This window comes from Oncorhynchus mykiss, chromosome 5, assembly GCF_013265735.2.
Source record: "Oncorhynchus mykiss isolate Arlee chromosome 5, USDA_OmykA_1.1, whole genome shotgun sequence".
NCBI classification, from domain to species: domain Eukaryota; kingdom Metazoa; phylum Chordata; class Actinopteri; order Salmoniformes; family Salmonidae; genus Oncorhynchus; species Oncorhynchus mykiss.
Window position 1 is genome coordinate 80,517,636 of NC_048569.1, and position 8,974 is coordinate 80,526,609.

Below are 8,974 nucleotides of genomic sequence, written 5' to 3' on the forward strand. Positions count from 1 at the left end.
TGCCCAGGGTCCTTTACCTTCCAATTCTTCCTCCCATGTCCATTCCTCTTTTCGCTGCTGTAGCTGTTGCCCGTTACCACGCCGCTTGGTCCTGTTGTGGTGGGTGATTCTGTAACGGTTCTCTTGCGGTGAAGGAGAGGCGGACCAAAACGCAGCATGGTGATGATTCATGTTTGTTTAATAAAGGAAAACTATACATGAATATACTACAAAACAATGAAATGTGAAAACCTAAACAGTCCTATCTGGTGCAAACACAGAGACAGGAACAATCACCCACAAACACACAGTGAAACCCAGGCTACCTAAATATGGTTCCCAATCAGAGACAATGACTAACACCTGCCTCTGATTGAGAACCATATCAGGCCAGACATAGAAATAGACAAACAAGACATCCAACATAGAATGCCCACTCAGATCACACCCTGACCAACCAAAACATAGAAACATACAAAGCAAACTATGGTCAGGGTGTGACAGTGGGAAATATCTGAAGTAGTATGTGTGTGTGCTCAATGAATCACAATGTGTGTGTGTGTGTGTGTGTGTGTGTGTGTGTGTGTGGGTGGGGTGGGGGGGTGGGGGGGGCATGTTCTATACATTATTCAGGACCACATTACTTTGTTTAGCCTACACCGTGACTATGACTGCATAATAAACTAAACTAAATATACTATGTATTTTCTAATCAAATGTGTTAACAGGGCAACAATAAAGAAGACAAAGGCCATCAATTCAATGCAAATATTACTGTATTAAAGGAAAATGTTGTATTAAGCTTGCTTTGAAAACCGTTTGAATGGCTTGGATAGGCCTATGGAGATGGTGGAAAACATCCTGATTAGAAGGGGACGTTTGCGAGGCTTCTCCTGTTGAGAGGTGGAGGGAAGACCCTCTGGGAGTCCAAACGTGGCAGGATGTGCCACTATGTTGGGCGACAGAAGAGAGAGAGTTGACATGCACTTTCATTTAGAAATGATGGTATATTGTATTCTTAGTTTCAACTCATTATTACTTTCACAAATAAATGAGAACCAGAATCTTGAGATTTGGAAACTATAAATCATTTTACATAAGAGATTACTATCGATAATATATAATGTACTGTATATAGGGTTTAATATTTTTGCAATAGCAGCTTTGTACACCAATATCTCAAACAGTAAATGTCCTGCTGTATGGACTTACACATGATCTCTTCAGCAGTAGTCTGGTCTTTGGATTCAGAATGGCGGGAATTCTTCTTGTTTCCCATCATGAATGGCTAAAACAAAAACATGTCAAAACAACTGTCACAGCAGAACAATCTCACGGTAATAACGATCACATCTTACACACCAGCACAACAAGATTTATAAATGGTTTTGGAATTAATGGATGGTTTTACATTTTCTCTAAATAACATTGTTTACTCACATTGACACAATTGTTAACTTAAATAAGTGTGATGTACCTTTAAGTTGAATTTCAGTCTGGCAAGCCTTTGTAGGAAAGACAGCTTCCCTCTGGTAGCCTTCACATCTTCAGCCATGAGAAGAGCTTCTGGCCTGGTGGCTTCGAAAGATGTTCTTGAGGCTGCTCTTGATGCCTCGTTACAACTGTGGAGAAGCTCCTTGCTCAATGACTTCACAAGAATCCTATTGAAAGTGGAGTCCTGAGTCGACACGGCCAGTTGGAGTATTTTCTCTGAGCCAAACTCCTTCAACAGATGTTTGTAGACGGTGCTGTATACTTTGTGACTCTTCAGGTTCTTGGGATAAGCTTGGGTCTCAGAGCAGCCTGACCATGCACAGAAGGCAGCTATAACTTTTGGAATCAGGTCTTGTGACGTGCGTGTGACGTCAGTTGGGTACAGATCAGTTTGGGTTTGTATTTTTGACAGAAGTCTCACCACTAACATGCTGATGAGGCCGGTGAAGTCATCATCACCGACTAAGTTAACAGTGGATGGGGTTGAAAGCGAGGCAACATCCGGGCTGGTTGAATTCTGATCACAAACAATGCTCTGAGGTACACCGAAACAACTGATGGTATCCCTTTCCTCAGCATCTATGTTGGCCTCAAAGCCTTGTGCAGCATTGGAGGTCCCACTTGTTGTCATGCTGATGGCGGAGAAAGATGGCAGATGGTAGGACTTACCACTCAGTAGACTGCCTATATCAGTTACAGTTCCGGTTGGAGATGACCCTCTGCCTTGTGCATCAGAAACCACAGAGTCCATGACCTGGCTTACCATTACTTTGGTAAACAGGCTGACTGTGTCACTAAATGCTGATGTAGAAAAAGAACATGAAATCCTATCTTCAGATACGCTAGCCGGCACACTAACTCCCTGAGCCAAACTCATTGAAGCTGTAGAGGGCACAAGGCTAGGAAGCAAGAGGCGCTTCACAGACTCCTCTGCAAAAAGCTGAACCAGCTTGTAAGCTGTGGGCTTCCCCACCGTCTTGTCATTCCTCTTCAGCTCAGTAAGGACTGTATCGGATGCACTCTTTCCAGCTGTCAGAACCAGAGGGGTCAAGTTGCTCTCAGAAATGATGCGGTTGACTTGGTGAGTAAGATCACGTGAGAGAGCACCAATCCTACCCTGAGATATGAGCTCCTCCAGTCTTGCTATTGCAGCTGTTAGATCAGGGTGGAACGCAACCTCCCCTTCTTCCTCTGGATGTACCTCCTTTATGATGGTATCCACTATTGCAGACATGCTTTCCCTGGCATCACACACCAATGTTTTTGGCTTAGTAGATTTGCCCATGTCGATGACTGAGCATCTCACAATGGGCTGAGTAATACTCTCTGGTAAATCAGAAGAGATGGGAGTGCCAGGGAGTGAAAATTCCCACTCTGACTTCTTTGATCTGGCAGATGAGGATGACAACGAGGAGGAAGAACGCTGTGGCGCTTGATAGATCAGTTCCTCACCACATTCACTGCTTACCCTTTCAACATCCTTCAGCATCATTCCAACCACATTCTCTATTTGTGAAAGCGCAGTCACCGTTTGGTCAGATTTTGACAGCTCTTTCTGAATTAAAACCAGAATATGGCTGAGGGTCTTTTTGGCTTGAGCTGTTGTTGCTTTGACTTGATTTTGCCATGCAAAATAATTCCTCATCTTTGTCTTCACATTGTGGTAAATAGTATTTGCAGTTGTCCAGATCTTCTTCTCAGATACTTCCAAACCAGACTGTGAGCCTTTGGGTGTGGCCTCAGTGTACTCTGAGGTTTTCTCATCACTCTGTTGAAGCATAGAGTCTGCCTGCCATAGAGTAGTAGAAGACTCTGTGGGTGGGAAAAGGCTCTTCATGTCATTTGTAATTGATCCAACGATTTCAAAAGCAGTTATATCTGTATGCCTTAAGGAAATTGTTGATTTTGCTGGCAACATCTGAGAATCTGTCTGGCTGGAACTGACTTTGCTGGGAAAGCTACTGACTGATTTGATCAGTATTTTTCGCACTTCGTTGGTAGCGTTCATCTGGAACTCCTCACTGGAGAGTTTCTCAATGACTGAGGCTGGAGTATCTCTTAATCCTTCCAACCATGAAGAACCAGACACAGGCATGTCTTCTAGATAAGACATGACACTGTCCAAAAAGCCACAGACTTCAAGGGAGTTGTAAGAGGAACCCTCTGCAACAGATGATGTGCATTCCAAATCTGCCACCTCTGACCTATACATGGTCACAATCTGGGACAAGACCTCTTTGGTGCAGGGCACCATGTTGGAATCACAGAGAGACAGTAATGGTTGAGAGTTCTCACTTTGGCATTGACGGAGAGAACCAAGTCCTGTTGAGTTGACCACTTGCAGTATTGCCTCACTCTTACTGGTTTCAGGTTGCTTTGGTGTTTTCTCTCCTACAGAGTCAGTTGAATCACATCCATCAGATAAAGAAGATGAACTACGTTCTGATATAGGGGATTCACTCCTACATGGGGAAGGCAAGCTCAGGATTGAAACAGGCAGATCACTGGAGTCAGTATGCTCCAGAAGCACAGCACTGGAGTCAGCTTTTTCCATAAGTTCTTCCCCTTGGACTGGAGCTCCACCCATTCTGAGGAACAATGTCTCCAGCTTTGCCTGAAGTCTCTCGCAGAGTCTACGAGCTGCATGGAAGGGTTTCCGCTTTGTCGTACAGTGTCCCACTTGGGTATCTCTCTGGGTGCTTGTTGGCTGATCTAATTCAGCATACTGCACAATGTCCTTGACATCTTCAACAAAGTTATCAATTATTTGTGATGCCTCAGATTCTACTTTGGTCTGTATGAGCTCAGTGGCCGCAGAATCAAGGATCCTGTCAGATGGGCTAGATGCATTCATCAAGCTTGGAGTGGTACTAAACGAATGAGAAGGTTGAACCATACCAGAGATATCGCTCATTAACCTTCTCACAAGAATTTCACTCACAGCCTTTGAGGCTTTGGTCTTGAACTTCACACTAAACAGAGTGCCAAGATTTTGCATCATTGCTTTGCAAGATGTACATATTATGTTCAGCTCCTCTGGAACAGGAGAGTCTTCAACATCCAGGTGCTCCACTACAAGGTCACTGCCAGATGCCAACATTTTAACTTTCACAGCCACTTCTCGAAAAACCTTAGCCAATTCCGGATCTTCTTTTTCCAATTCACCCACCATCTCTGCGATAACAGTCATCACTTCTTCTGTTGCAGGTGGAATGCATGACTCTAATACAGAGGTAGAGCTCTGGTCCTCTGGGGTGGTGTGATCATCAAAACATTTCTGGACCATGTTGACCATTTGTTCAGCGGCCTGGGTACCAGAAGAAATAGGGGAGGATCGCCCTGAAATGGCTCTGCTGATGGTCGCAGAGAGGGCAGAGTTAAGCTGTTCGACCACCACCTTGATAAGACCAACAGTCAGCTCAGGTGGGCAAGAGGACAGGATATTATGATCAGACAGTTGCTCCTGGACACTTTTGATGATTCTGTCCTCTGTCATTCCCAGGAGGACTTTCACTGAAGTCTGGGAACTTTAAAACGAACAAGCAAAGCATGATAATTCCTGTCTTAACTTGGCAAATCGGTCAAGCGTTGTAATTTTAGTATTCTAAATATCTACATGTCCTTTTGATCGCTTTACATGCTCATTCATTTGAATATGCTCAAAGGCTGATACATGACATTTTGTACTACATCAGATAGAGTAAATTGCATTGGCTAACACTGGGATAGATGATCTTGGTGAAATCCATACATGAAAACCTTGAGGGGAACATACCTCTTAGAAGAGGGTGTTAGGGACCTGAGATGTTGAGCCCCTGTGCCGCCCTTATACATTTTCTTCGCCAGATATCTAACTTCCTGGATGAGCTCCAGTCTTTCCTGATCAAAGGCAGCAAAGGATCTTGCACTGCCACCCCTCTTGGGTGAGTCAGTGTCGTCGTCAGCAAAGTCCTTTACCCCAAGTACGCGGGCCAGGGCTGGCAGCAGGATCTGCAGGGTGGTCTGTGCGATGAAGGTTACAATTGTCTTGCACAATTTGGCAAGCTGTTCCTTCGTCATCTGTTTTGAACAAACAGAACAAAAACAGTCTTTTCAATGGAACTGTGATGTAAAGTATTCTAGATCGAACAGAATGCATTTGATCAACATTGTTATTCTTGTCTGTGACTGAATTCAAAGTTTGATGAAGTCTGACAGAGAACATGAATAACAGAATATGACTTGATGGCTAATCTCTGAATTCAACAGATCATTGACACATCAAAGGTCAAAGGCAGGTAGGGAAACTTACAGGGTTTTTTAGTCCTTTGTAGATCACTTGCCACTGCCTAGACAATTTAAAATAAGTGTTTTAGTTAGTGTTTAGTTCCCACTGCACAATATTTCATAAATGTTGAACATTACAGAAAAACTTTTAACATACTCATCAGTAAGATTGCGCAGGAATGAGATGAGGATTGGGTAGGAGTATTCCATCTCATCCTTGTTGCCTGGGCCGAATGCAGCCTTAACAGCTTTCTTCTCCAGGAGCTCAATTACAGATCCTCTATCCAGGTGTTTATTCCTGGAGACTAAAGATGTGATTGCCGTAGAGGAAGTAGAAACAAAATTAAAGAGAAATCAGACGTTTTATCTCTTAATACTCTGATTTCATTGTTTAAGGGTTTTAGAATAGGCCTATTTTAATAAAGCTATTTATGTGACCTTTCTTACTGATTACAGAAGACTACAGTTTCATTGAAAATGGATAGCACAACCTGCACATCACAGACAGAATAGAGAAACAATGTAGTACTACAGAGGTAAATCTCTGACCTGCATCGTTGTCAGTGCCCAGCTTCCTTGACTTCTTGCCACTCCTCTTACTTTTTGCCTAGGATAGAACAGAACAGATTCTAGATCTCAAATGATGGCAGACATGTAACACCAGGGCCCGTATACATAAAGTTCATCAGATAAGGAGTGGGCTCAACCTTGCCCAAATAATTGTATTCATTAGGATCTCAAATGCAAAACTGATCCTAGATAAGCACTCCTACTCTGAGACAATTTATGAATAGGCTATGGGCCAGGTCAAAGCAGCTCTTAAAACACGTTTTGAAAACAGCTACTACGTATGTTGTTATCTGAGATATATAGATATCTATGGTATGACTGCTATCAGGTACAGAGTGTAACCCAGTAGGCCTATTATGTGCTCTGTCACTCCTGCCATCTTACCTTCCTTCCTTTCTTGGCCTCCTCTTTGGGCGTGGCCACCGGTTCTTCCTCAACAACTTCCTTTCCTTCCCTCTGAGGATCACCATCCTCCCTCTGTGCTACCTGAAGGACAGACATTCCAATAAGTAATAATATGTCAATGTCAGAGTAGATCTGTGCAGAGGACATCATAAATAGAGCTACAGCCATATCAGCGCTAAGCTGGTGACTTTATAAAGAATGGTACATTTGCTTTACAATATGTTATAGCTTTTTACAAGAAATATCCGCTTATATTGCTTTACCCTTTTTTACTTTCCCCCAATATTGCATGAAGTAATTTAGCTTACCCTTTCTTCATCCATTCAAGCTATTTTATATCTCAAAAAGCATGTCCTTGTCTGTGTTGGTTACATTCAAGTTGAGTTCAGGTCGAGAGTGAGGACAATATTGCAAGCAGGGACTGTAATTTAGGGCTACATGCGACGTCATGGAACGTTAGACCTTTATGACATCACAAATAGTATTTTTAGGAAGAGCGCGGGAAAGGTTACTTGCCCACTCAGTAGGACTAGCTAATATTGACAGAAATTTCCCCGTCAAACGTTTTCGATTGCCTACCCCTACGCCTTCCATCGAACATGGTCCTGCCTTTGCAATATTGTCTCTCTTGTGGGTTTACTTACGTATGACACGTAGGCTTACTGTGTCGGATCAAGTTGATTGATCTGTCCTAGTCAGCCTTAGGTTGAACCCAAAATCTTCTGGGAAATATTTGTTAATAATATTCATTTCAATGTCGTTTTATTCTTTGATTTAGTCCCAATCCAATCCTATTGTTGGCTGCCAATCCCCACCAAATATGTCATTGTAGGACATACTGTAGCGGGAGAAAGTGAGAGCTGCAACGCGGACGCGTTCGGTGGCTCCTTCAGTGCAGATGCAAGCGCGTATGCCAGTGCCACTAAAGCCCGGGCTTGTGAGGCAGTAGTCTACAACGCTGACAGGCAACACCTTGTAATTTTATTAACTCATTAGAATTACATTGTCTTCTTCATTCATTTCGATTGCACTTCCTTTCGTGGTGAAATTAGTTTTGATTACTATTGTTAGTGTTCAAATACTGGAGAGTTGAGACCAAATCTCGGACGCTGGACAGAGTGGATTTCAGTTGTAACAAAAGACAGTTTTAATGAGTCAGAGATATCTTGTCCCGCAGTTTTACGTGCACGGACCTAGTTCACATAACTCGGCAAGGAGCCAGGTGAAAAAGAGGCCTATACAATGGTTACATACATTTTTATACATAGAATAAAGTAGGTGGAGTCTTGTCGTTTCGGTCTTCTTGACTGGTCGGAGGGTTGGAGGCGGGCCTTGCTCTAGCCAGAGCGGGCCCCATTGGTGCACAGCAAAAGTTCTTTGCTCTTGGGACCGGCCAGTTAGAGGGAGATGAGATGTGTGTTTATATAAGGAAGAGGGGGTCAGTCTTATGGCTGGGTGTATGTGTTCTTACGACGGAATGTCTTTGTTTATATGAGCTATGTGTATGAATATTTATATAACAAATCCCCCTCTTCACATCTATTAGACGTGAAAACTATAGCAGAAAGGTGGCGGTTGCAATCGTGGGTATACATAAGGTGGTGCTCCTAACCTTGTCTGGTTTGCATGGTGGGTCTGTAGGTGTAGTGCTACGTTTGGGACGGGAGTGATTGGAGGGAGTGATATCAGGAAAGGAGTTAGGGACATGTGTAGGGGTTGGTGTATGTGATGTGGCAGGGTGAAATAGTTGTTCAATTAACCATGTGAAAGTCCTAGGGTTACTCCAAATATCAGTAGGAATATCACAAATAAGGGACCAGATATCCCCAGCCTCACCCAGAGAGGGAGAAATTTCCCTCTAACTGGGCGAGGTTCCCTTCTCAGGGGAGGCGGAGTTTGATGCCGCATCACCTGAGGAAGGAGTGTCTTCATTTGGAATCGAATTTAGGCCGCTCAAATCAGCTCTGACTTCAGTCAGTGTTCTAGAAGGAATTGGGGCTGGGGTGCAATGTGTAAGGCGGTGCCAAGGTGTGCCTGATTTACCTTTGACCTGGACTGAGTGTGAAGTAACCTCCTTCACTTCGTACGGTCCAGTCCACCTGGGTTCCAGCCACTTTCTCTTGTGGACTGTAACCCTCACCCCGTCACCAACCTTTACCTTCAGTAGTGGCGTGTCCCCCGGCAGCTCCCCCTCCTGGACCTTGTGAACCTGGGTAGAGAGTGCTGCAGAGAGAACCGTCAGTTTTTTCACATAATTAGA

At 43.7% G+C, this 8,974-nt stretch overlaps 1 protein-coding gene across 3 annotated transcripts; it reads right to left on the reverse strand.

Annotated features, from left to right (window-relative positions):
- Positions 1–769: 769 nt before the first annotated feature.
- On the reverse strand, positions 770–7,765 carry LOC118964661. Of its 3 annotated transcripts, XM_036978518.1 has the most exons (9): positions 7,023–7,755; positions 6,694–6,795; positions 6,289–6,346; positions 5,897–6,044; positions 5,765–5,801; positions 5,249–5,532; positions 1,457–5,000; positions 1,192–1,267; positions 770–928 (listed from the first exon to the last, which is right to left on the reverse strand). In XM_036978518.1, exons 1-9 carry the CDS (start codon positions 7,035–7,037, stop codon positions 777–779), a joined length of 4,416 nt encoding a protein of 1,471 aa, XP_036834413.1. In that variant the 5' UTR covers positions 7,038–7,755; the 3' UTR covers positions 770–776. The 3 variants fall into 3 exon arrangements, with proteins under 3 accessions (XP_036834413.1, XP_036834412.1, XP_036834414.1); XM_036978517.1 differs by having other exon boundaries at positions 6,694–7,755; XM_036978519.1 differs by lacking the exons at positions 770–928; positions 1,192–1,267 and having other exon boundaries at positions 4,884–5,532; positions 6,694–7,765.
- Positions 7,766–8,974: the final 1,209 nt, after the last annotated feature.